General features: G+C 46.5%; 3 protein-coding genes across 9 annotated transcripts in view; all 3 read left to right on the top strand.

Annotated features, from left to right (window-relative positions):
• LOC309364428 (uncharacterized protein) overlaps positions 1-27,269 on the top strand; it is a 49,584-nt gene that overhangs the window by 9,650 nt on the left and 12,665 nt on the right. The gene's annotated exons all lie outside the window — the stretch shown is intronic.
• Positions 730-16,221, top strand: LOC309364392 (zinc finger protein 862-like). 5 transcript variants are annotated; one of them, XM_081901575.1, is made up of 8 exons: positions 730-872; positions 2,456-2,644; positions 2,881-3,007; positions 5,164-5,241; positions 5,781-5,861; positions 7,742-8,169; positions 10,858-11,016; positions 13,936-16,221. In XM_081901575.1, the coding sequence occupies exons 2-8, from the start codon at positions 2,570-2,572 to the stop codon at positions 15,781-15,783; spliced, it is 2,796 nt and encodes a 931-aa protein (XP_081757701.1). In that variant the 5' UTR covers positions 730-872; positions 2,456-2,569; the 3' UTR covers positions 15,784-16,221. The 5 variants fall into 5 exon arrangements, with proteins under 5 accessions (XP_081757701.1, XP_081757700.1, XP_081757704.1 ...); XM_081901574.1 differs by lacking the exon at positions 730-872 and adding an exon at positions 1,118-1,251; XM_081901576.1 differs by lacking the exon at positions 730-872 and adding an exon at positions 1,192-1,251 and having other exon boundaries at positions 2,404-2,644.
• LOC309365059 (uncharacterized protein) lies at positions 21,754-26,225 on the top strand. Of its 3 annotated transcripts, none has more exons than XM_081903189.1 (3): positions 21,754-21,800; positions 23,550-23,676; positions 24,611-26,225. In XM_081903189.1, the coding sequence occupies exons 2-3, from the start codon at positions 23,643-23,645 to the stop codon at positions 25,519-25,521; spliced, it is 945 nt and encodes a 314-aa protein (XP_081759315.1). In that variant the 5' UTR covers positions 21,754-21,800; positions 23,550-23,642; the 3' UTR covers positions 25,522-26,225. The 3 variants fall into 3 exon arrangements, with proteins under 3 accessions (XP_081759315.1, XP_081759314.1, XP_081759316.1); XM_081903188.1 differs by having other exon boundaries at positions 21,765-21,828; XM_081903190.1 differs by lacking the exon at positions 21,754-21,800 and adding an exon at positions 22,086-22,108.

The following is a 27,269-nucleotide window of genomic DNA, read 5'->3' as shown; positions in this document are numbered from 1 at the left end:
TGGAACACTCTGTCACAAGAGACGAGGGCCCTGCAGGACTTGACATCTTTCCGCAGGGCCTGCAAGACAAAGCTGTCCCACCTGGCCTTTGGTTTGGACTCAGTCTGACCCTTGTGTTTCCCTCCCCTTATGGTTTTGATCTGTGGGCTACTTTTAAAATGAGGCTACATTTTAAATTGCATTTTATCCTGTATTTTAAATTGGTTTTCCCCCCCATTAATTGTACTGGTGTTAGCTGCCCTGAGCCCGGCTCTGACCAGGGAGGGCGGGGTATAACTAAATTATTATTATTACTATTATTATTATTATTATTATTATTATTATTATTATTTCCTGATTCAGAACTGAATTTTGGTAGCAAGTGAAATACAAGTGGATGCCTGGGGGAATTGAAGGAATGCAGCAGCAGCAGAAAAAAGAAGCAGCAGCAGCTAATATTCTGTACTCTCAGAAGTATAGTGTCCAGATCAAAGGGAAGCAATAGTACAGTTCTTCTCCTTGGTCATGAAGTTCTGTGTCCAGTTCTGGGCACCTGAGTTTAAGGAAATTGGCAAGCTGCGACATGTGCTGAGGTTTATCAAGATCATGAAGGTTCTGGAAATCTTTAAAGAGGAGAAGGGTGAGGAGAAATCTTGCTGCTCCTTTCATTTAGTCCTCCAACTGGGCAAAAGAAGCGAGCTCCGGTTCCTAGAGGGGCAGGAAGTCTGGTTCCTAGAGAGGCAGGAAGTTAAAATCTGACACGACTAAAGAACAACAACAAAAACATGAGGAAAGCAAATAATATTTTACACAAATGAAAACGCAAGTCGAGCTCTTCTTCAGGCCTGTGCTCACCTAACTCAGCTAAAATATGGTTGGCTGAGATAAAACATGTACATGTGATCGCTCCTTTGCTGTGCAAAATAAAAGTAGAGTTGGAAGGGACCTCCAAGGGTCATCTAGCCCAACCCCCTGCAATGCGGGTCACATTATGACACTTTTCCTGCTTGGGAGACTGCTGGCTACCGCTTTTTGATTTATGTTATTTCACCTTAGTGTTGTTTTTTTTTAAAAAAAAACTCCCTAAGAGCGTTTGTTTGTGCGTGAAAGCGCGCGTGCGCGCACCTTAAGCCCTGCGAAGGGTTAATGCACAGAGCTCTGCTTCCTAGAGCGGCAGGAAGTTGGCCTCGGAAGGAAGGGGCGGGGCTTCACTCTTATTGCTTCCTCCGGGTTCCGGACGGCGGAAGGGAGCTGCTGGATCGGGCGCTACAGGTGAGAAGAGGTGTCAGGTAGGATGGAGGGAGGGAGGGAAGGGGAGGATTTGGATCGGGGGGGGTGGGGAGCTGGAAGGAAGAGAAGGGACCCCACTTCCCTCCCATTCCTCCTCGGATCCTTCCTAAGGGGGCCTGGCCCAATTGGGAAGTCAGAAATCGCTCCCAATTCGGGGGATGCTCTGAGTTGGGCAGGGACGGAACTCTTTTCTGAGCCAGGGCCGGAGACAAGGACCGAGATGCCCAGGCTGAGCGGGGATCGTGCAGTCTTTCCCCCCCAAAACTTGGGTCTCCAGCTGTTTCTGGACTACAACTCCCATCATCCCTAGCTAGCAGGACCAATGGCCAGGGGTGATGGGAATTGTAGTCCAGAAACAGCTGGAGACCCAGGCTTTGGAATCACTCATCTACGTATGTATGATCTGTGAATGACAGTAGTAGAAGTAGTATATGATCTGTGAATGACAAGTCCTACTAGTAGTAGTAGCAGTATAATATTGTGTGTGTGTGTGTATTTATTCCATATTTTATATTCAAATAAAATTTAAATATTTAGAGAGAGATCGAGAGAACAGCTTCTATGGGTGGGCTGTAAGGCTGCTGAATGAAAAGATAACAGTAGGGCAGCTGACTTTCGGGTTTGGTGGGTGTGCGTCAGTAAACGAGGGGAATTCAGACTAAGGGAGCTGAGTGGGAGGTGTGCTCGTGTAATCTCACTGTATACAAGTTGTACAAGTGACAATAAAGTATTTCATATATATGATCTGTGAATGACAGTAGTAGTAGTATATGATCTGTGAATGACAAGTCCTACCAGTAGTAGTAGTAATAATAATAATAGTAATAATAATTTATTATTTATACGCTGCCCATCTGGCTGGGTTTCCTCAGCCACTCTGGGTGGCTCCCAACAGAATATTAAAAACACAATAAAACATCAAACGTTAAAAACTTCCTTAAACAAGGCTGCCTTCAGATGTCTTCTGAAAGTCAGATGGTTGTTTACTTCCTTGACATCTGATGGGAGGGCGTTCCACAAGGTGGGCACCACCACCAAGAAGGCCCTCTGCCTGGTTCCCTGTAACTCCACTTCTCGCAGTGAGGGAACTGCCAGAAGGCCTTCGGCACTGGACTTCAGTGAACTGTATTATAGCAGAGGTTGAAGGTGGCTAACATCCCTCCGATCTCCTGTTTCTCCCCTGCAGGCACTGGGGTGACCCCGCTTGACGGCTGCAACATGCTTTAAAGTGCATTGGGGGAGCAGCTGTGACTGCCGCGGGGGTGGCCCCGTTCATCCTTCACGCCCTGAAGGCAGGGCTATGGCCTCAGGTTCACAGCCGGGACTGTCTCTTCCTTGGGGTGAAGTTGAAAGAGCTTCCTGGCAGCCACCTCAGGTAAGGGGAGGAGAATCCAAGAGAGTGATGCGAGTTTCCTGGGTGCCTCTCTGTGTGTGGAGACGCAAGGGAGACTGAAAAAATATGCCTCTTTTTTTCTTTCCTTTCCTTTTTACTTTTGGCCCAGTAAAAGTGGCCGTGATGGGGACAGATAGATAAATGAAAGCACACATGCATCTATCACATCTCCTTACACGCTTAGAAAATGGTGGAATGAATTCTACTCCTTTGTCCAGGGCCTGGTGACCTTTGAGGACGTAACTGTGTTTTTCGAGGCAGAGGAATGGGCTCTTCTGGATCCGCACCAAAAAGCTTTGCATAGGGAAGTCATGGAAGAGAATTACGAGACTGTGGCCTCTCTAGGTAAGGCTGCCCCCCCCCCATGTCATTGTAATAGCCTTTTTCTGATGTTATTGAGCAGTTAAACGCAATTGCACTTTCTATTCCATTTGCTGCTTCAAAGGTTTGAGCTCTTCTACTGCCCCAGATTTAGTGAATGCATGTCCCCTAGTAAAGGTAAAGGGACCCCTGACCATTAGGACCAGTCATGGCCGACTCTGGGGTTGCGGCACTCATCTTGCTTTATTGGCCGAGGGAGCCGGCGTATAGCTTCTGGGTCATATGGCCAGCATGACTAAGCCGTTTCTGGCGAACCAGACCAGCGCACGGAAACGCCGTTTACTTTCCTTCTGGAGTGGTACCTATTTATCTACTTGCACTTTGGCATGCTTTTGAACTGCTAGGTGGGCAGGAGCAGGGACCGAGCAACGGGAGCTCACCCCGTCGCGGGGATTCGAACCGCCAACCTTCTGATCAGCAAGTCCTAGGCTCTGTGGTTTAACCCACAGCGCCACCCATGTCCCACATGTCCCCTAGCTTCCTGTTAAAATCCTGCAGTTTTTTATTTTGCAAATGTTCTGGGCTTTTTGCTTACTCTCACTTTTGTTGTGCTGTAGGTGTAAAAGCATCTAAGCAAATGAACCCACTTCATTAACTAGCAGGGAGTTTGAGCTTTTGGGCCACTCCGGCAGACTTCTGTTGATGCCACATGAGAAATTTCTTCATTTTCCACACGGAATCCAACATCCCTGAGCACAACAACTTAAATACTCAGCAATTGTTTTAGCAGTTTTTAATTTGTGTGGGTTTCATTTGTTTTCATTGAGGGTGGGGAGATGTGGCTGGGATTCTAATAATAATTTTATTATTTGTACCCCGACCCTGACTGGGTTGCTCCCACCACTCTGGGCTGCTTCCAGCATATACAGAAACATAATAAAACATTAAAAACTTCCCAATGCAGGGTGGCCTTCAGATGTTTTCTAAAAGTTGTATAGTTCTTTATCTCGGCATCTGATGGGGGGGGGGTGTTCCACACTGCGGGTGTGACTACCAAAACGAACCTCTGCCTGGTTCCCTGCAACCTCACTATTTGCAGTGAGGGAACTGCCAGAAGGCCCTCAGTGCTCCATCTCAGTGTCTGGGCTGAATGATGGGGGTAGAGATGCTCCTTCAGGGATACAGTGGTGCCCTGCAAGACGAACGCCTCGCAAGACGCAAAACCCGCTAGACGAAAGGGTTTTCCGTTTTGGAGGCGCTTCGCAAAACGAATTTCCCTATGGGCTTGCTTCGCAAGACGAAAATGTCTTACGAGTTCCTGTGGGGTTTTTTCCCTTCCCCCCCTTTTCCTAAGCCGCTAAGCCGCTTATCAGCTGATCTGCTGATAAGCCGCTTAACAGCTAATCGCTAAAAGCCGCTAAACCGCTAATAGCGCTAATCCGCTAAGCTGTCAATGGGCTTGCTTCACAAGACAAAAAAACCGCTATACGAAGAGCCTCACGGAACGGATTAATTTCGTCTTGCGAGGCACCACTGTATACGGGCGCAAAGGTACAATGCTGACCCTTAGAGCATACTCCTGTTCATTCCTTTGCAAACACAGCTTATGTTTAATGTATTTTTAAAATGTGGAAATGGCTAAAACAGCTGTGGAACTTCTCCATCTCTCCCTTGGAAATGGAAGCATTTTGCACTTCAGCATGTTTCAGCAAAGATCCTTTTTTGAACCTGGGGCGACCAGTGGTTCAGGGTAGGGGGAGGTATGATGTAGGAGGCAGGGCAAGCTGGGAAAGGGGCATATGGCACAGATAGTGACTGTATGGTGTGCCAGCAAAACATGGGGTGTTTCGATTGTCTTGTCAGCCAGCCCTCAGGTCTGTGGCTCCTGTTGCTGAATACCAGGTTGGCTCTGAATATGACCTCCTTCATCCCTGATCTGATTGTGGATGAGGAGGCCATTCTGGTCTACATCCCAGAGACCTGAGTGGGTGAGCTCGGTGTCCACTTGTTGCGGCATCCGGGCAGACGTGAGGGTTGGGTAGGGGTAGTTGCTGTGGCCTATAGAAATTCCATCTCACTCTCCAGGCTCTCTGTCCGGTTGGCTGGCTTTGGAATAGCTGGATATTTTGTGGTGAGTAAGTAGAATCGGACGTAATTGGCCCTGTGTGTTTCCTTCCAAGTATCAGACCTCAATTCCTGTTGGGAAGAAGGAGAAGATCCACTTATCCGGCATCCTAGAGAAGAGGAGATACCAATCGGTAAGTGCTTAGCTGTCTTGTGGGGCTCCTTTTGGTCTCGGAGTTGAAAGATTTTTGTGCAGTGATTTTCAAAGAGGGTTAAGTAAATTCACGGAAAGTAAAGCTGTGCAAGACAGCTATATATCAAACATCTCTGAATTTGGGAAGAACATCAGGAGAGGGCTCTTGCCTTTATGTCCACTTGGGATCCCCATAAGGTTCAAGTTGGCCTATGTGGGGATACGGGACAAGACAAGCCTTTTGGCTTCATCCAATAGAGTTCCACTTATACAGAGAAAAGATGGCCTCCTGGTTGAGGTTTCGCTTCCACCTTGCCTCGCATTAAAATAGCTGCTTTGGCTTCTAGAATGCCTCTCAGCTGAGCTAAATGGGCAGTGAGAGGTGGCTTCCAAGAACCAGGTTGATACCTCTGGGTCCACACAACCATGTTCTGACTGATCTTCTTGGTTTTGGGGAGGGGAACATAGCAGTTAGCAAACGTGGAATGGCTCTGTCTTTTGTACTCAGAAGTAACTAGCCTGTTTCTGTTTCTATGGCAGACATTCTGAAACCAGACCTCGTCTCTATGCCCGGAGAAAATCCAACAGGACAAGCCTCTGAGGAAGGGAAGAAATTGGCAGGTACTGATATTAACAATGTCAGTGAAAGAGATTATAATGGGAACAAAACTATGGTGCAATATCTATGCTATTTAGGCTAAATCCAAAGCTTGCCAGTGAAATACACTCCATCTCTCTGTGTTAAGTAAAGCTGTGCACCAGATCCAGCCCAAACGCTGATCCTGAACAAAATTGCATCAATTCGGGGAAATCTGGGCTTGAACCAGATTGGGTGGAGACAGCCAGAGATTGTCCTGAATCACTTTGGCCCACCTGAGAGATCTGGTACTGATAAATGGCAAAACAGTTAGGCGACAGGACACAGTAGAGGCGACAGAGAATGAAAGACATGCAGTCTTAGTAGAAAATAAAACCTCTTAACTCGCTCAGAATTCCTTTGCAGTAAACATGTCGTCTTCTTCTTTGGCAATCACTTGTAGCCGAGTAAGATTGTCTTCCATAAACACAAGTTTTAACATTGAGTCCATATGTGACTGTGGTGGCCAGTTCTGGATCTACATGTCCTTCCACATGTGGGGACATAGGTTTCTGGGCAGGAATTGATCACGGTGAGGGTTTGCCAAATGTGCCTTCCTCTTAGCACCTTTCTCCCTTTTGTCCTGAGTTTGTGCTTCTTCAAAGTCCATGACACCTTTGGTAAAGGCTGTTCTCCAACTGGAGAGCTCGCAGGCCAGTGTTTCCCAGTTGTCAGTGTTTATCCTACTTTTTTTTTAGATTTACCTTGAGAGTCTTTAAACCTCTTTTGTTGACCACCAGCATTACACTTTCCATTTTTAAGTTCGAAATAGAGTAGTTGCTTTGAAAGACGATAATCAGGCATCCACACAACATGACCAGTTCAACAAAGTTGATGTTGAAGAATCATCACTTCGACACTGGTAATCTTTGCTTCTTCCAGTGCACTGGCATTAGTTCACCTGTCTTCCCAAGTGATGTGTAAAAATTTTTGGAGACACCGTTGATGGAATCTTTCGAAGAGTTGGAGATGGCGTTTATAAGTGGTCCATGTTTCACAAGCATACTGGCAAACAACAACAGATCTCTCCACATGTATAAACAAATCCTTCTGCAGAAGCAGTTCCCATTGGGTCACAAACAGCTTTAGAGAGCAGTGCTGGTTGGTAGAAGCCTCTTCTCTGCTCAAGGAAGGTGCGCTGCTTCTACCCATCAGTTGATAGGTAGCTGTGAGTGTAACTTGCTCTAGCAGAGGAAGAACCAGAAGTTTGCTTTAAGCTCACAATTGTTCCTTTGAAGTATCACCCCTACCTGCCCCACACATGTTCTCAGGTATGATGCCAGGTGCAGGGTGACTGGGGAAGAGGTCCTTAACCTGTTCTGCTGGACCAAAAGGGGCCACGTTTGGTCTGTGGGCTCGAGGTTCCCCACCCCTGTCTTGCACTATAGGGTGTTCAGAAGTTAGGTAAAGGGACCCCTGACCATTAGGTCCAGTCGTGGCCGACTCTGGGGTTGCGGCGCTCATCTCGCTTTATTGGCCGAGGGAGCCGGCGTACAGCTTCCGGGTCATGTGGCCAGCATGACTAAGCCGCTTCTGGCGAACCAGAGCAGTGCACAGAAACGCTGTTTACCTTCCTGCTGGAGCGGTACCTATTTATCTACTTGCACTTTGTGCTTTCGAACTGCTAGGTTGGCAGGAGCAGGACCGAGCAACGGGAGCTCACCCCGTCACGGGGATTCGAACCACCGACCTTCTGACCGACAAGTCCTAGGCTCTGTGGTTTAACGCACAGCGCCAGCCGCATCCCTTGGTTCAGAAGTTAACCACATTTAAATTTGGCATATAGTGGGGAAATGGTCTGTGATTAGATCCTTTGTTTTTCTCTTGAGATTCAAACATGCTTCTCCTCTCTCCTCACCATCAGATGATGTGCAGAATAATGGGAATTCTCGGGAGCGATGGTCGCCAGAGATCATCAAGAGCGAAGTGACAGAAGAGATGACAGAAGAGACGCAGAACAATGGGAATTACAGGCAGCAATGGATTTTGCCATCAGGGATCGTCAAAACTGAAGGCGCAGAAGAGATGCACAATAATGAGAATTATAAGCAGCAATGGATTTTGCCATCGGGGATTGTCAAAACTGAAGCAACGGAAGAGATGACAGAAGAGGTGCAGCGCAAAGGGAATTATTGGGAGCAATGGACTTTGTCATCCGAGATCGTCAAGAGCGAAGCAATAGAAGAGATGACTGAGAATCTGATGGGAATAGAATGGCAAGAACAAAACAATTCCAAGTGTGGGAAGATGAAAGCGTTTGATGCTCAGAATCCTAACATCCAACCGACTCCAGTATGTGTGATAGTGTTTACATATAAATTAGAATTAAAAAGGAATTCCAAATTGCAGAGGGGAGGAACCATTTGAATGCAGGGAGTGTGGAAAGAGCTTCAGACAGAATAACCACCTTAATTAATCATCAAAGAACCCACACCAGAGAGAAGCCGTTTAAATGCACTGAGTGTGGAATGAGCTTTAGCCTTTGTACACACTCTGCATATAAAGGGAGTACAGTGGTGCCTCGCAAGACGAAATTAATTCGTTCCGCAAGTCTTTTCGTCTTGCGAGTTTTTCGTCTTGCGAAGCACGGTTTCCCATAGGAATGCATTGAAAATCAATCAATGCGTTCCTATGGAAACCGACTTCAGACCAGGTCCGGGGACAGTCTGTCCCCCGACCTCTTCTGAAGGGGGGGGGGAGTCTCCGCTGTCCCGGGGGCGATCTTAAAATGCTGGCAGGCGGCAGCGAAGGCTTCGCTGCCGTCCCCCAGCATTTTAAAAGCCCCCGGGACAGCGGAGACTTCTCCGCTGTCCCGGGGCGATTTTAAAATGCTGGCGGACCTCTTCTGAAGGCCGGCGGGGGGCAAAAGTCTTTGTCCCCCCTGCCTGCCTTCCCGGGGGCTTTTAAATCGCCCCGGGACAGCGGAGAAATCATCCGCTGTCCCGGGGCGATTTTAAAATGCTCCCGGGCGGCTTTTGAAGGCAGGCGGGGGGGAGCAAAGACTTTTGCCCCCCGCCCGCCTTCAGAAGAGGTCCAGAGGGCTCTCCAAGCTGCGGATAGCAGCCTGCTGCCCCGCCGAGGGGCGCTCTTAAGCAGAGTGCCCCTCGCGCGGGGCAGACATTCGCAGCTTGGGGAGACCTGCAGGACTTCCCCTGCAGGGCTCCCCAAGCGGCGAATGTCTGGCCCGCGTGAGGGGCGCTCTGCTTAAGAGCGCCCCTCATGCGGGGCAGCAGGCTACTACCCGCAGCCTAGGCGGGAACTCTTCTGAAGGCTGGCGGTGGAGAAGGGCTTTTCTTCCCACCACCAGCCTTCAGAACAGCCTTCTGAATGTTGGCGGTGGGGAGGAAAAACCCTCCTCCCACCGCAAGCCCCGGGAACAGAGGAGAAGCGCTGCGCTCCTTCCCCTCTGTTCCCGGACCTGTCCTGAAGGCTTGCGGTGGGAGGAGGGCTTTCCTCCCCACCGCCAACATTCAGAAGGCTGTTCTGAATGTTGGCGGTGGGGAGGAAATACCCTCCTCCCACCGCAAGCCCCGGGAACAGAGGAGAAGCCCTTCGCGCCTTGTCCTCTGTGCCCGGACCTCCCACCGCAAGCCTTAGGACAGGTCCGGGAACAGAGGAGAAGGCGCGCTGCACTTCCCCGCTGTCCCTGTAGATTTCCCTATGGGCTTTCGTCTTGCGAAGCAAGCCCATAGGGAAATTCGTCTTGCGAAGCCGCTAAAAAATCGGAAAACCCTTTCGTCTTGCGGGTTTTTCGTTTAGCGAGGCATTCGTCTTGCAGGGCACCACTGTAGAAATAAATGGAGGGACTGGAGTATTTTGGCATCGAATGAGTTTACAACTTCTGTTGTTTGGAAGGTGAATCAATCAGCGCAGAGAAAAATGTAAGCAGTGAGTTTTGATGGAAACATAGTTTCTGAAGTCCCAATGGATGCAAGATGACCAATGGCCATTCATAGCTGCCGTAATTGATGACAATTGAAACTTTAATAGCTGTATTGGAATGAAAAAGCATTCCCACAATTCAAGCTAGATAGCAAGTGACCTCCTCTGTGAGTTGTTATCAGGGACAGACCCAGGCATTCTGCACCTGGGCCAGCCAGTCGGAATAGGACTTCAGACAGGTAGTGTAGCAAGATAGGGAAATGTCTGGAGAGCTCAGGTGGAACACGGGCAAACATGCATTGCACACTTTCTAGTAATTGTCTGCAGCCTAATGTGGACGGGAGGCAAGCTTAGGGGAGACAAATATGAATGAGGTCTTACTGAGAAGTTCGGGGCATTTCAGTTTGTGAATGAATGGGTTCCTGCAATGATTTGAGGAGAGGTTTTAAGGTGTGAAGGTAGCTGACCTTGCAGGTGGGAAAGCAAATACTGTATTGTCTTTTCGCTTTTGCGAGCTCCTTTTTGGGTGAAGACCAGGGTGGATTTTATTTAAATCAAATTGGTATAAATCACGATTTAAATCACTAGTCAATAAAATTTGATTTAAATTGTTTTTTTACAGAAAGACTCCTTGCTGGTATCATCCTAATACAGTGGTACCTCAGGTTAAGTACTTAATTTGTTCTTGAGGTCTGTTCTTAACCTGAAACTGTTCTTAACCTGAAGCACCACTTTGACTAATGGGGCCTCCCGCTGCTGCACGATTTCTGTTCTCATCCTGAAGCAAAGTTCTTAACCTGAAGCACTATTTCTGGGTTAGCGGAGTCTGTAACCTGAAGCGTAAGTAACCCGAGGTACCACTGTATTGACAACCAGAGGAAGGTTTCATTTTTGGAATAATAAATTTTCAGAGTAGTTTTTTTACAGTTATATTGATTTGGTTATACTATTAGAAATACATAGACAGATAATTATGAAATCATGATGAGGTTTAATAAGTTAACTGATTATGTTTGGGCAGTGCCAGATTTGTTAGGAAAACCCAGCAATAAGGGAGAAGATGCTAGCTGCTCTAATACTTGTATTATTAAATCTCAGAGGAAGAAAGTGAGGCCATCAACTTTTTCAAAGTGGAAGCTAGAAAATCCGTGGCTGGAAATGTTTGCTGATGTTATGATATGCCTCGTCTGCAAAGAATTTGCACGGGCCGAGGATACGAGTTTCGTGAAAGGCTGTGCAACGTTCAAGATTGAAACGGTGAGTTTATATTTATATTCTGCATATTGTTGTTGTCGTTTAGTCGTGTCCAACTCTTCGTGACCCCATGGACCAGAGCACGCCAGGCACTCCTGTCTTCCACTGCCTCCCACAGTTTGGGGAACAGCTTCGAGAACACTATCCAACCATCTCGTCCTCTGTCGTCCCCTTCTCCTTGTGCTCTCCATCTTTCCCAACATCAGGGTCTTCTCCAGGGAGTCTTCTCTTCTCATGAGGTGGCCAAAGTATCGGAGCCTCAGCTTCAGGATCTGTCCTTCCAGTGAGCACTCAGGGCTGATTTCCTTCAGAATGGATAGGTTTGATCTTCTTGCAGTCCATGGGACTCTCAAGAGTCTCCTCCAGCACCAGAATTCAAAAGCATAAATTCTTCGGCGATCAGCCTTCTTTATGGTCCAGCTCTCACTTCCATACATCACTACTGGGAAAACCATAACTTTAGCTATACGGACTTTTGTTGGCAAGGTGATGTCAGTTTGCCAAATTTGTTAAATGTGACAATTGTTTGGTTTTTTTAGTTAAATGGTCTGGGGGAAACAGTCATTAACAGCGGCAGATTTTAACTGGACATCATGCCCAGCTGCCAATTTTCCCTTGTTATTATTAGGCTGCAAGTTACTTTTGCAGCTGAAACAAGACACAGATGTAAACATCTCCTAGCTTTCATATATCTTGTTTTGCTGCTCTGAGTAGCGTTGCCACTGCTGCAACAAAAGCGATGGAAACCTATAAAGAATTCTAGCCCGTGGTGGGTGTAGCTACATCTGCACAGCTCCTCTGTTTTGTTGTTGTTGTTTGTTTTTTCCTGTGCGACATCATCTTTGCCAGACACCGTGCCTTTAGGCAAACAGCCTCCTGCTTATTCGATGAAACAAAACGGATGAATGGCGTTGGGTGTTTTTGTTCTTTAGTTTTTTGTCCTTATAATCATGTCTGTTCTGGTTTTTTAAACGGCAAAACGTTCTAATCTGCAATTAAATGATGCCCTAAATTATTCCTTGAGCTCAGAGCTGGCAGAGGAGGAACTGACTATCATGCCACCACCAGGCTCCTGTGGACCCCAAGGCTGGTTACCTGAATCCTACAGAATCACAAATGCTGTAGATCAAGCTAGATACATTTTATTAAATTTCTAGAAATGTCACATATGCATTCCAATACATAATAGATTTTTCTTTTGTTTTGTCGACTTCCCATCCCGTTTTCCGTGGTGTTTTTTATTTCTCCCCTTGCTGCACTTTGTCTTATAGTTTCTCTTATACTAAGGACACAAGTGGGGCTGTGGTCTAAACCACTGAGCCCCTTGGGCTTGCCAATCGGAAGGTCGGCGGTTCGAATCCCCGCGACAGGGTGAGCTCCCATTGCTCTGTCCCAGGTTCTGTCAACACAGCAGTTCGAAAACATGCCAGTGCAAGCAGATAAATAGATACCGCTGTGGCAGAAGGTAAACAGCATTTCCGTGCGCTCTGGTTTCCGTCACGGTGTTCTGCTGTGCCAGAAGCAGTTTAGTCTTGCTGGCCACATGACCCAGAAAGCTATCTGTGGACAAACGCTGGCTCCCTCGGCCTGAAAGCAGAGATGAGTGCCACACCCCATAGTCACCTTTGACTGGACTACCACTACCAACAATAATTTATTTATTTATACCCCGCCCATTTGGCTGGGTTTCCCCAACCACTCTGGGCGGTTCCCAACAGAATATTAAAAACACGATAAAACATCAAACATTAAAAACTTACCTAAACAGATGTCTTCTAAAAGTCAGATAGTTGTTTATTACTTAACTGTCCAGGGATCCTTTACCTTTACCTTTTACCTACAATAATCTCTAATTCCTTCTGTTGCTCATAGTTCAAATATCATGCTATAATATTTCTCTAAACAGTCCAAAAAAGGCTTCCATTCTTCCATAAAACAACCATCATTAAGCTGTCTTATTTTCGCTGCTAACGTTGCCAGTTCAGCATAGTCCGTCAGTTTGCTTTTCCATTCTTCTTTGGTGGGAATTTCTTCCTCTCATTTTTGTGCAGAAAATATCCTGGCTGCTGTCATTACATACATAAATAAATGCTCTTTAGCACTGATTCCGGATTGTTTTATTTGATTTTTTTAATGTGCTGTAAACTGCTTTGAGATTTTTTTAATATACCGTAGGAAAGCGGCATAGTAATAATAATAGTAATAATAATAATAATAATAATAATAATAATAATAGTGGCTAATGCTATTGTAGGCAGCATCAATTGAAGTCTAGTGTCCAGATCAAGGGAAGTATTAGTACCACTCTATTGTGGCTTTTTTAATTTTATTTTATTTTATTTTAATTGAATTTATGTACCTCCCTATACCTGGTGGTCTCAGACGACACTTGGAATACTGTGCCCAGTTCTGGGTGCTACAATTTAAGAAGGATGTTGACAAGCTGGAACGTTTGCAGAGGAGGGCAACTAGGATGATCAAGGTTCTGGAGACCAAGCCTTATGAGGAACACTTAAAGGAGCTGGGTATGTTTAGCCTGGAAAAGTGGAGACTGAAAGGAGATATGATAGCCATCTTCAAATATTTGAAGGACTGTCCCATGGAGGAGGGAGCACGCTTGTTTTCTCCTGCTCTGGAGGGTAGGACTCGAACCAATGTCTTCAAGTTGCAAGAAATGAAATTCCAACTAAACATCTGGAGAACCTTTCTTACAGTAAGAGCTATTCAGCTGTGGAACAAACTTCCACAAGAGGTGGTGGACTCTCCTTCCTTGGAGGTTTTAAAGTAGAGGTTGGATGGCCATCTGCCATGGATGCTTTAGTTGAGATTCCTGCATTGCAGGGGGTTGGACTAGATGACCACTGGGTCCCTTCCAGTTCTATGATTCTATAATAACAAATTTCATTTTTGTTACCTTTTCAGATAAAAAAACACGGTGCATCTGCTACTCACCAAAAAGCTTGCCGTGCTCAATTAGCCAGGTTGAATCCAATGTCCGCACCCCTGTCAGTCCCGACGGTGCAGGAATTAAGAACGATGGACAGCAATTTGCACAGTAACTTGGAGAAGCTGTTCAATACGGCATACTTCATCGTCAAGGAGAACTATTCCTTTGACGACTTCCCGGCGTTATGCGCACTGCAGAAGAAAAACGGCTTGATAGTGGGCGAGACGTACAGGAACGACAAAGCGGCCAAGCAGTTTGCTCATTACATTGCGGAAAGCCTTCGGCTAGAGCTCAAGTACAAACTGAGTAAAGCAAATTTCTTTGGGATTTTGGCCGACGGCTCAACAGATAGATCGAACGCGGCTTCCGAGATTGTTTACTTTTATTATATAAATGAAGCTGAAGTGAAATGTAGTTACGGAGCCCTTAAGGAATGTCCTAGTGAGGATGCAGGGGAAGTGAAGTCGACCATCGAGTCGGTTCTCGACGAATACATACCCGATTGGAAAAGCAAGCTGACGGCAATAAGTTTCAACGGGGCTAGCGTTGATACGGGCAACGCGTCTGGGGTTGCGAAATTGTTCCAGGACAGCTGTCCAGGTCTGGTGGCTGTGCACTGCGTTGCTCACCAACTGGAGCTTGCGATAGGGGATGCCTTAAAGTCCGTCAAATTCGCCGGGCTTGCCGAGGACGTCGTGAAGGGTATATACACGTTTTACCACAGTAGTCCGAAAAGGGCAAAGGAGCTGAAAGAGATAGGCGAAGTCCTGAACGAGAAAGTGCTTCGCCACATGGGTATCACCGGAATCAGGTGGCTGCAGTCGAAGAACTCTGCTGTGAAAGCCCTGGCCAACAATCTGCCCGTAGTTGTGGTGCACTTGCAGCAGATTGTGAGCGGCTCCAGCACAAAGCCAGACAGGAAGGTGGAGGCCAAGCTGAAGGGGTACTTGAAGCGTTTGAAGTCGGAGCGGTTTGTCAGGTTTTTGTTTTTCATGGACGACGTTACGCACACGCTTACGAGGCTATCCGAGGTGTTTCGGAGGAAGTGTGTGTCCGTCAGCGATGTGAAAACCAGCTTGACGGCGACGAAAGAGAGGTTGCAGAGGATGGTGAAAGACAGCGGGCCTCAGCTGCAAAAGTTTGAAAGTGCCGCGCAGCTGGAAGGCGGCGTGTTAGTGTACAAAGACGTAGAAATCGTTAGTAGCGCAAGCGAAGTAGGCTGCTTTGAGGAAGATCGGCGGGTCTTGCTGAGTTCAATTGTGGAAGCGATCGACAAATGGTTTGACCGCATCGGAAACGACAGAGTTCTGCGAAACGTGGAGATATTTGACCCGTGCAACATACCCAAACCGGTCGGTGGAAGGGACACGTCTGCAAGTAGCCACGGAGAAAAAGAACTGAGTGAACTCTTGCAAGCCTTGCCCAGCAACGTGAGAGTCGACAAGGAAGCCATCTTGGAGGAGTATCAAGAGTTCAAAGTGTGGGCTGGCAACAAGACAAGCATCACATGTGAAGAAGCTTGGCAGCGACTTCAAGCAGAGTCAACGGCTTGTGCTTCGTATATTAATATATGCAAAGTTTTGAACTTTTTGCGGGTCCTCCCGCTTAGCACTGCCGAATGCGAGAGGGGGGTTAGCCAACTAAACCTGGTTAAAACGGACAGTCGGAAACGTCTGCTTGCGACGACCATTGATGACTTACTGATGATCAAGATGAATGGTCCGGACCTAGAGGTTTTCAATGCTGCAAATGCAGTTAATTTGTGGTGGAACGATGTTGCCAGGGGGCGCATTAGAAGACCCCACTTTAAAAACAAAGACTAGGGTGTTTTAAAAACCGAAGTATAGTCCCAATATTTTTATTGTATAAACAAAATGAAACAGGTAAGTGTGATTTATTCATTCGCCTTTTGTAGCAAGCTTTGCAGGTTTTTTTTAGTCCTTGTCACAGAACTCATAACAAATTTATAGTAATCTTGGCAAATAAATTAGTGTTACAGATTACTGTAATGATAGTGCCACCTTCTTATAATTGGTTTTGTGGGAAAGCCGAATCTAGGCTTTTTGTCACCCGGGTCAAAGACCCAGTTTGGCCACTCGCCTCCCGGATGTGTGTTTGCTTTCATACACATACAAACAAACACACATCAACACATTTATTCTTAAAGGGCATAAAAAGTAGGCAGTATATCATTTGAATACAAAGGAATCCTAAGAAGCATTATGACTGTATGGCCAAAGGGTCAATGAGCATCCCTTTCAGTAAAATGTGCAGCAATTGTCTATCTGAGGTCAGGTTTTGAATTGGATTTATTTGGTCACAGGATCATTAAAAGTCTGCAGTTCCATAAGATCAGCCAAGACCCTCTGGTTTACTTTTAAAATACTCCCCCCCCCCGAGGCTTTTTGCCACCCATCTTCTGTGCAAACCCTTTCAATGAGTTTTGACGTGTGAATTTACTCCTGAGTAAGGTTCAACAAGATTCCTTCCCATTATTATTTTTTTGATTACTCGTTTTAGGAAATGATGGTTTTGTGGTCATTTTAGGTTCCATGTAAGGTGGGGGGGAAAATGCTTTTTGCGAGTCTAAAGTAGAAAGTGCCCTTCCGTGACAATCCTAATGCAACGAGACTGACCAGAGCTTGCCAGGGAACTGCCTCTGGCAGGAAAAATGCTCAGACACCCCTTATTTTCCTGTGCGTAGATCATGCGTAGTCTGTAAAATGACTCAACCTTCGCTATTTAAACACATTCAAAGTTCTGAAGGGGTCATAGAATTGTAGAAGTGGAAGGGACGCCAAGGATAATCTAGTTCAAATGATTCTCTTCCTCAGATTCTCGACCCTCCATCCCTCCATTTCTTTTTCACACAGTAGCAAAAACCCACAGGGGATCCTATCTTCTGCTTCACTGGGGAAAGCCACGCTGCCCCTCCAGATTTTCCAACTTTTCTTCTCCCTGTAATTGAGCCTGCTTCAGCTTCATGGGGAAAGGGGAAGAATGGAGCTCATGGCTGCTATTCACTTTTCCATCTTTCTCTCTGGCTGAAGCCCAGACATGCTAGGAGCCTCAGTGATGATAATAATAATAATTTATTATTTATACCCTGCCCACCTGGCTGGGTTTCCCCAGCCACTCTGGGCATCTCCCAACAGAATATTAAAAGCACGATAAAACATCAAACATTAAAAACTTCCCTAAACAGGGAATGCCAACCAAGTACAGTGGTACCTCAGGTTACATACGCTTCAGGTTACAGACTCCGCTAACCCAGAAATAGTGCTTCAGGTTAAGAACTTTGCTTCAGGATGAGAACAGAAATCGTGCTCCCGCGGCGCGGCAGCGGCAGGAGGCCCCATTAGCTAAAGTGGTGCTTCAGGTTAAGAACAGTTTCAGGTTAAGTACGGACCTCCGGAATGAATTAAGTACTTAACCCGAGGTACCACTGTACTGGAATAAAACTTCACTGTCATACAGAATAATTTACACACTGTCAGAATGGAAGAATGCATTTGCCCATAAGAAAATCGAAATCTAAGAGTGATGCTATAGCTCTCCACTAATAATAAGTAAAATACTGTTGTCAAATAAAGCAGTGCCACGTGCAAATCTAGCACAATATTTTATTTTATATCTGTACATATGCTGGTATTTATAAATATTACTTATGCAAATTGCTTACGGTTGGCTACTATTGCCGAGGCTGAGTCCCATTTCTGTTTGTGGTGTCCAATTTGCAACTGCTATTAAAAATGTGGTATTAAAAATGTGTCCCTGATGTGAATTGTGTTAAGAAAGAAAGAAAGAAAGAAAGAAAGAAAGAAAGAAAGAAAGAAAGAAAGAAAGAAAGATGACTGTAATTGATAAAATGTGCAACTGAATTGTTAAATGCATTTTAACATAGATGATTTACACAATTCATTTTTTGATTTGTAATCTTGTAAAAGAAATGGCAGCTAGGCATTCGTTGTGGCAAACATCGTCTGTGTTTAAGATGCCATTTGGCAACCAGCTTATATACTTAGAAGGTGTTTCTGTCTAACACTAATGACTTCCAAGTTCAATATACGTAAATCCTGAAACATTTTATAAAGCTTTGAACAGCTCAGGGTCCGTGAGAGCTTTTCCCTGCTTCTCCTTGACACAGGTTGCTAGACATATGTCATGCCAGTTCCGATTTCAAAAGGAGCTTTGAGAAAACTTCTTGCTACCTCTGGAATCCATGGGACGCGGGTGGCGCTGTGGGTTAAACCACAGAGCCTAGGGCTTACAGTGGTGCCTCGCAAGACGAAAAGAATCCGTTCCGCGAGTCTCTTCGTCTTGCGGTTTTTTCGTCTTGCGAAGCAAGCCCATTAGCAGCTTAGCGCTATTAGCGGCTTAGCGGGCTTAGCGGATCAGCTGATAAGCGGCTTAGCGAATCAGCTGATAAGCGGCTTAGTGGATCAGCTGTTTAGCGGCTTAGCGGATCAGCTGTTAAGCGGCTTAGCGGATCAGCTGATAAGCTGCTTAGCGGCTTGAGAAAAGGGGGGGGAGGGAAAAAACCCCGCAGGAACTCGCAAGACATTTTCGTCTTGCGAAGCAAGCCCATAGGAAATTTGTTTTGCGAAGCACCTCGAAAACGGAAAACCCTTTCGTCTAGAGGGTTTTCCGTCTTGCGAGGCATTCGTCTTGCAGGACACCACTGTACTGATCAGAAGGTTGGCGGTTCGAATCCCCACGATGGGGAGAGCTCTCATTGCTCGGTCCCTGCTCCTGACAAGTAGATAAATAGGTACCGCTCCGGTGGGAAGGTAAACAGCGTTTCCGTGCGCTGCTCTGGTTTGCCAGAAGCGGCTTAGTCATGCTGGCCACATGACCCGGAAGCTGTACGCCTGCTCCCTCGGCCAGTTAAGCGAGATGAGCGCTGCAACCCCAGAGTCAGTCACGACTGGACCTAACGGTCAGGGGTTCCTTTACCTTTACCTCTGGAATATTACAGAGACACTCTCTGCCTCCTCTCCCAATTGTTGGGGCATTTGATACCCTTGGTCCTTCGGTCAGGTGGTGCATGCCATTTAATCCACAGAGAGAGCTTGGGAGGCCATCTGCCATGGATGCTTTAGCCGAGATTCCTGCAATGCAGGGGTTGGATTAGATGACCTTTGGAGGACCTTCCAATTCCAAGAAAACCAAGCCTTGTGAGGAACGGTTGAAGGAGCTGGGTATGTTTAACCTGGAAAAGAGACAAAGGAGATATGTTGTTGTCGTTTAGTCATGTCCGACTCTTCGTGACCCCATGGACCAGAGCACACCAGGCACTCCTGTCCTCCAGTGCCTCCTGCAGTTTGGTCATACTCATGTTGTCCAACCATCTTGTCCTCTGTTGTCCTCTTCTTCTTGTGCCCTCAATCTCTCCCAACATCAGGGTCTTTTCCAGGGAGTCTTCTCTTCTCATGAGGTGGCCAAAGTATTGGAGCCTCAGCTTCAGGATCTGTCCTTCCAGTGAGCACTCAGGGCTGATTTCCTTCAGAATGGAGAGGTTTGATCTCATAGGAGATAAGATAGCCATCTTCAAATGTCTAAAGGGCTGTCACATCGAAGAGGGAACAAACTTGCTTTCTCCTCTGGAAGGTAGGACTTAAACCAATGGCTTCAGTTTACAAGGAAGGAGATTCCAACTAAACTTTCTGACGGTAAGAGCTTTTCAACAGTGAAACGAACTCCGTCGGAAGGTTGTGGACTCGCAGTTGGTGGGAGGCTGCTCATCTCCCTCAGCAGTTTCAGGTGCTTCTCCTTCATGCTTCCGCTTGGCACTCGCCGCCTGGGCGTGCGCGGAGCAAGAGGCCGCTCCCCATGCTCGCTCACACTGGCCGGGGAATGAGGAGGGAGGCTGGGACCCATCTTGCTCAGACACCATGAGGGAAGCGCAAGGGGGACAAGGCTTGGGCCTGTGCCACTGGGACATGCACGCAACCCCAACTGATGGATCAACGGAAGGAAGGGAGTGGGGAAAGGGGAGGGGAGCCTCATTGGCCCTTGGAGAGGAGGAAGGGGCAGATGAACGCGGAACCCGTGTGGCACCTTTTCTCTGTAGAGAGGAGAACAAGGAGGAGAGCAGCTCAGCACCTGACGACAAGCACGGGATTCTTTCCACGAGCGCTTCCTTCCCCGTTCTATCTCATTCTTCCTCGCTTGGCAGAGTGTGATGGCCTGGGAATCCGATTCAGAGGCTGAACCGGAGGAATCCCAGCCTGCACAGGAGTCCCCGCCTCCAGGGCTGGCTGAACTGGGGCAGGGCCTTGGATCTGAAGCGCCTGCACCTGTGCCGGATCCTCGGGAGCAGGGACCAGGTGAATCCACTCTAGCTCCAGAGGTGATTAAGGACACAGTGCCTACAGGTGAGTCTCCCCCTGGGCCCAGTAACCCTTCAGCCTCTCCTGAACTGCAGCGGCTCAGGGCAGAGAGGCAGAGGGAACTGGTTTCTCCCAGGAGGAGTGCTTGCCTTAAGACAAGACCAAGAGAGGCGGGTCTCCTGGGGGCTGGGGCCGCCCCTGTCCTCAGAGAAGATCAAGGCCAGTCAACCCGGTCCCAGGTTGTGGGAGCAACGTCATTGAGTACCTGCTCCTGCCCGGACCCAGACCTGACCCTCCATTGTTCCTGTCCCCGCCCGGCTTCCTGCTTCGGACCTCGCCCCGCTCCTTGTGAACTGTTTCCAGGCTAGTGACCCAGGACCGGACTTTGACTACGCCAACGGTAACCTTCCTCCCGGGACCAGCACACAGAGCCTGCAGCAGAAGACCTGTCCGAGCGCCACGGACTCTCCCAGCTGGACTCCAACTCTCCTCCCTAGACACTCAGGCTGGCGCCCTGGCGCAGCGCACCACTTGCACCACTGGGTAGAGACGGGCCTGCGTGGAATTCATTTCCTTGGAGGTTTTTAAGCAGAGGCTGGATGCTTTAGCTGAGATTCCTGCATTGCAGGGGGTTGGACTAGATGACCCTCAGGGGTCCCGTCCAACTCTTAAGATTCCATGATTTTATGAAATCTCTGGCCAGATGCGACCCCCACCACCCACCCCATTCCGCCAAAGCAGCCATAGCGGAGCAGCAGGACCAAAGATGGGGGAGGTCATGGGCGTAGCCAGGATTTGGGGGGGGGGGCAGCTTTGAGCTTTTTTTAAAGGAAACCCAAGCTTTTGGTCCTTTTTAAGGAAATCAACAGATACAGTAATTGAGGATTTTCAATCCTTTTCGTTTCATGGGTGGCAGTAGGCACAGTCTTGGCCTGAAAAGGCGGGGGGCGAAGAAGACTGGAAGAAATTTAAAGACTATTTACAGAGACACTGCAAAATTAATGAATTTTAGAATAATGTTGGATTGGAATTAAGTGGTTTCTAGCTGTAATGGGTTAAAAGAGTATGAAAAAAATGGGTTTATATAAGTAAAAATTCAAGATTGTAATAATTTAAGAATAAAGATTTGGGTAGCATAAAGAGGGAAAGAAATTGCTGAGCTAATAACTCGAATTGGAATACAAAAAAAGGGAGGTATGAGGAGGTCCGAGAAACAAGTAAATGAAAAATAATGTGATGGAAAGATTGTTTTTAACATTTTTTATTTTTTATTTTTCTTTATTTTTTGTAATGCAAAAACCTTAATAAAAATTTTGCAAAAAAAAAAAAAGGCGGGAGGCGCGGGGGGGGGGTCCTGCCGCGCAGTCCTCCGGCGGTTAAGGAACCGAGTTCTGGTTCCTAGAGAGGCCGGAAGCTGCGATGCAACAGACGGTGTGGGGCGCTAGAGGGGCTCCTTCCTTCCTTCCGGCAGAAGAAATGGTCCAGCGGAGAAGGAGGTTGCGGAAGAGGTGCGGCGAATGGGGTGAAATCTAAGGGGTGCCATATTTTTGGGGGGGTGTATGAGGTTGGGGAGGGGGCGCAGGAGGAGGGGGGAGGCGAAGGGGGGGTAAATAGCTGGCAAAGTTAATAGAATATGTGGAAATGGCAAGACTGACAAACAGAACAAGAGATCAGGATCAAAAACAAGGGGGAAAATCCTCTTATGTTTTATGTGGAATATTTAGAGGCACATTGTAAACCAGGCATGTCCAAAATCTGCTTTGAGCGCCTGATCCGGCCCGCCGGTCGATTTAATCCGGCCCCCGTGGCAGTATATGTCCTGCGGTAAAACCCTATTTTAAACTGTATTCTAACTTATATTTGCATCAACTTTAAAAAAAATGCTTTTACTGTATTTATATTTGGTGTTAGCTGCCCTGAGCCCGGGGAGGGCGGGGTTTAAATAAAAAATTATTGTTATTGTTGTTATTATTATTATTATTATTATTATTATTATTATTATTATTATTATTATTCAAAAAGCTCAGCAACTTCTTCAATCCTAAAAAAAGAAAGCTCAACAACTTTGGTTGGTCCTCATGCATGTTTACTTTATCAAATCAGGCCCTCTTTGAAAAAAGTTTGGGCACCCCTGTTGTAAACCGATTTAGAAGTGAGCAGTGACAGAATAAATGAAAACAAAAAAATTCCTTCCAGTAGCACCTTAAAGACCAACTAAGTTAGTTCTTGGTATGAGCTTTCGTGTGCATGCACACTTCTTCAGATTCTTCAGGTATCTGAAGAAGTGTGCATGCACACGAAAGCTCATACCAAGAACTAACTTAGTTGGTCTTTAAGGTGCTACTGGAAGGAATTTTTTTTGTTTTGACTATGGCAGACCAACACGGCTACCTATCTGTAACTAGAATAAATGAAACAATTGAGATATGAAGATGAGGAATATAGAGAGAAATGTAGTGGGAAAGGCAGTAATCAAATGCACCACCAGGGAAGAGGAGCCAATGCCGGTTGGGTGTTTCTTTTATTTGAAATGTTCTTGATTTGTTCCAAGTGTAAAATGGAAATTTAGGGGGGGGGGCTGGGGAAGCAAGGACCTCTGGGAAACTGCCCTCTCTCCTCCGAAGGGATCAAGCCACCTTCCCCCTTGCAGCGGGGGATTTGCAGGGAGAGGGTGGGGGAAGCCGCTTTGGTGCAGACAAAACAGACTTGTAGGTCTGAGTGGGGTGGGAGGTGGGGTGTTGTGCTGCTTTTGTGCCCTAGAACCAGAGGCAGACCCTCCATGGGTCCCAATTTTCCAGGGACTTCCCCTGATTTAGAGAAGCCCATCCCGGTTTCTGATTTGATCCTGCTATATCCCGCTTTTCCTTAGGACGTTCCTGTTTAATAATCTTGGCGGGGATGGAGTTATCCAACCTTTGAGCCATCTGAAGGCAATCCTATATAGGGAAGGGTTTTTTAATGTGTTATTATCATTTTATATATGTTGGAAGCTGCCCAGGGTGGCTGGGGCAACCCAGTAAGATGTGTGGGGTGTAAATAGTAAAATTATCATTTTGGAATGGGACATCCCTATTTTCATGGGAGAAATGTTGAAGGGTATGTGGAAGAGAGAGAAAAATTGGGAGAAAAATTGAGACATTCCAAACTCCCTCCCTCCCTGTCCCTCTCATGTTTACCAAATTCCTCTGACGTTCTTACCCATCCATTTACTTTAGTGACTCTTTGGGCATACGGCTTGTGTTTCCTTCTTATTCTAGGCTCTCTTGACCTTTACAGAAGCGGCTGTGGATTTTACGGAGGACAGGTGGCACTTGCAGGATCCCAGCTGAAGATCTTTGCGCAGGGAAGCCATGGAGGAGAATTATAAGATAGTGGCCTCTCTAGGTAAGGATGCTTTTTTCCTCAGTTGTTTGTTCAGCATATTTTTGTTCTTTCTGCTATTCCCCCACCAACCCACATAGATCAAATCTATTCTTCCAGGTGCCATAAGAAAGCTGCAGAGATAGCGCAGGATAGTGCGCACCCTGGAAATGATTTCTTTCAGCTTCTGCCTTCTGGAAGAAGGTACAGGGTTATAAAGACTAGGACTAGCCGCCTGAGAAACAGTTTCTACCCAAATGCGATTTTGGTTTTAATCGCATTGTGAGGAGTCTGTATGGGAGTATATTGTATTTAAAAATGGGGTATCAGAGTTTTTAGGGGGGCTAACCAAGTTGGGATAGCTGGGATAGCAGGCTTGTTGGGTTTTGAACGTCTTATGTAGGTTTTTCCATTTTGTTGTTCTGTATGGGACAATGACAATAAAGATTATCGTATCGTATCGTATTGTATCGTAACCCACTGAATTTGCCCCTTTTGTTCTGCACCTCCCTCGATACTTTTCTTTGTGCTAGAAGACACCTGAAGGCAGCCCTGTTTGGGGAAGTTTTTAATGTTTGATGTTTTATCGTGTTTTTAATATTCTGTTGGGAATCCTCTTCCATTAGGATTCTCTGAATCCCTTGACTTTCTTCCACCCTTCCATGGTTACTATTGTGAGTCTTTTCTTTTTCTTCTGCTTATCTTATTTTCTCTTATCTGTTAAAAAAGTAGTAATTCATTTCTGCATTTTTTGTACATTACAAGCATTACTCAAATCCTGCCAAAGTTTTTAGTTGTTTACAGTGTTCTCTTAAGTACAGACAGAAAGAGGGAGAATCGGGGAGATGCCAAAATGCGGGGGGGGGGGGGAGGGAGGTTAATGGGTTCAATCTGTGATGAGACCCTTTGATTTCCCCTTGAAATTCACCCATGATTTTCTTTCTCGCCTCTCCCTCAGATGATGGCCCAAGCAACGGGAACTATAGAGAAGCACCAGAAACACCTGCAGCTGAAGCAGGAAAAGGGATGTTTGACAATCAAAGGGACCCCCCAAACCATGAACAAAACCAGTCAGAGAATGGGAGGAAGAAATCATTGACTATGCAGGGTTTTGATGACCAAGAACCCCTGATGCTACAGGAAGATCAAAGCAGGAAGGCATGTCCAGTATGTGGAAAAATACTTAGAGATAAATCAGATTTCAGTAGACATTACAGAATACACACAGGGGGGAAACCATATAAATGCACAGAGTGTGGAAAAAGCTTCCGTTTGCTCAGTAACCTTCGTAAACATCAAAGAACTCACACGGGAGAGAAGCCATATAAATGCAAGGAGTGTGGAAAGTGCTTCAGTGACAGCAGCAGTCTTACTCCGCATGAAAGATCCCACACAGGGGAGAAGCCATTTAAATGCACGGTGTGTGGAAAGAGCTTTAGTGTGAGTAGTCACCTTACCGTACATCAGAGAACCCACACAGGAGAGAAACCATTCAAGTGCAAGGAGTGCGGAAAGAGTTTCAGTGACAGCAGCAGCCTTACTCCACATCAACGCACCCATACAGGGGAGAAGCCGTTTCAGTGTGTGGTGTGTGGAAAGAGCTTCAGAGTAAATAGTCACCTTACCGTACATCAGAGAACCCATACAGGGGAGAAGCCATTTAAATGCAATAAGTGTGGAAAGTGCTTCAGCGACAGCAGCAGCCTTGCTCCACATGAAAGAACACACACAGGGGAGAAGCCATTTCAGTGCATGGTGTGCGGAAAGAGCTTTAGCGTGAGTAGTCGTCTTACCGCACATCAAAGAATACACACGGGAGAAGCCATTTACGTGCAAGGAGTTTGGAAGGAGCTTCAGGCGCAGCAGTAGCCTTAACATACATCAAAGAATCTACATATTGGAGAAACAATTTAATTGCATGGAGTGTGGAAAGAGCTTTAATGAGCAATATGTTTCAAAGAACACAGCAGCAGAGAAATTAAATGTGGAAAGGTTTTTAATATGAGTTGCAACTGGGAGGAAGACGTCCGATAAATACAGGAGGAAATGCATGTGAAAAAAATGTGATAATTAAAGGAAACATGCATCATACGATATCTTGTAAGGATTTGCAGTCTAACGTAGAAGCTTTGGGCATAGGAAAGCAAGTGAGATCTTACTAGGGTGTTTTGGCATGAGGGGTTTGTAGATGGCAAAGAAGCACAGAGATAAGGTAAAGGAACCCCTAACCATTAGGTCCAGTCGCGGACGACTCTGGGGTTGCGGCGCTCATCTCGCTTTATTGGCCGAGGGAGCCAGCGTACAGCTTCCAGGTCTTGTGGCCAGCATGACTAAGCCGCTTCTGGTGAACCAGAGCAGCGCACGGAAACACCATTTACTTTCCCTATTTATCTACTTGCACTTTGACGTGCTTTTGAACTGCTAGGTTGGCAGGAACAGGGACTGAGCAACGGGGGCTCACCCCATTGCGGGGATTTGAACCGCCAACCTTCTGATCAGCAAATAGCAAAGTTGGGTGGCCATCTGTCGCGGATGCTTTAGTTGAGATTCCTGCATTGCTGAAGGGTTGGATTCTATGAAAGTTTCCTTCAATACCCTCCAGCTAGGCCTTTGGCCTGATCCAATTTCATGGCTTTTATATTCTTTAAGCAGTTCCTGGTCTAAGCTTACTAAGGAGGTTTTGAAACGCTTTTGAAAAGTCCCAAGTACACAACATCTAGTAGATTCTCTCATCTGCATGGGGACTCCATGAAAAGCTAACCTTTCAATTGTATAGAGATTTTGTTCATAAATAAATAAATTGCTTCACTTTATTTCGCTGTGTAATCATTGCATCCCGAGAGTTTTTATCTTAGAGTGTGTTTTCTGTATTTTTGTTTGTGGGTTTTCCTAATCCAAAAGTGCAATGTGTTCACTGGACTTCTGCCGATTTATTTTAAATAACATATTCCAAACTGATTTCACTCTCTGGTTGTATATTAGATACGGCCTTCACTTTCACTGGGTACCAGGAGCAGGGCAAGAGAGGAGTGAGAGTTGTGTTTTAGCAACAATCACAGAGCTGAACTGGCTTCCCCAGGCAGTTTGAGAAGCTTTTGGAAAGGCAGCAGTTCTGGGGGAAACCTGCTGAAGAGCTTGGAGGAGTAAACCACCTGTTCAAATACAGTCATACCTTGGTTTTCAAACAGCTTAGTCCTCGAAAGTTTTGGCTCCCGAACATCAAAAACCTGGAAGTGACTGTTCCGGTTTGTGTACTATTTTTGGAAGCCGAACGTCCGACGGGGCTTCCATGGCTTCCGATTGTCTCGGAAGGAGTTGCAGGAGCTGTGTTTTGGTTCCTGAACGTTTTGGAAGTTGAACAGACTTTTGGAACGGATTCCTTTCAACTTCCAAGGTATAACTGTATATAGATCAGGGCCAGAGTTCTCAAGGGCCTAATCCACTAGATTTATTCCCTGCTATTGACATCAGGCAAGCACATTCCCTGTACAGTGGTACCTCGGGTTACAGACGCTTCAGGTTACAGACTCTGCTAACCCAGAAATAGTACCTTGAGTTAAGAACTTTGCTTCAGGATGAGAACAGAAATTGTGTGGCGGTGGCACAGCGGCAGCGGG

The sequence above is a fragment of the Podarcis melisellensis genome (genome assembly GCF_964234715.1).
Source record: "Podarcis melisellensis genome assembly, chromosome: 2".
NCBI classification, from domain to species: Eukaryota; Metazoa; Chordata; class Lepidosauria; order Squamata; family Lacertidae; genus Podarcis; species Podarcis melisellensis.
The sequence above is the reverse complement of the archived record's forward strand: the minus strand, read 5'-3'. Positions and strand labels throughout refer to the sequence as shown.

Bases quoted from the DNA above. Each gene is read 5' to 3' on its own strand.
- LOC309364392 (XM_081901575.1), top strand. From the start codon at position 2,570: ATGGCCTCAGGTTCACAGCCGGGACTGTCTCTTCCTTGGGGTGAAGTT. The intron at 5,242-5,780 runs GTAAGTGCTTAG...TTTCTATGGCAG, and splicing joins AGAAGAGGAGATACCAATCG to ACATTCTGAAACCAGACCTC. The intron at 11,017-13,935 runs GTGAGTTTATAT...TTACCTTTTCAG, and splicing joins CAACGTTCAAGATTGAAACG to ATAAAAAAACACGGTGCATC.
- LOC309365059 (XM_081903189.1), top strand. From the start codon at position 23,643: ATGGAGGAGAATTATAAGATAGTGGCCTCTCTAG. The intron at 23,677-24,610 runs GTAAGGATGCTT...CCTCTCCCTCAG, and splicing joins TAAGATAGTGGCCTCTCTAG to ATGATGGCCCAAGCAACGGG.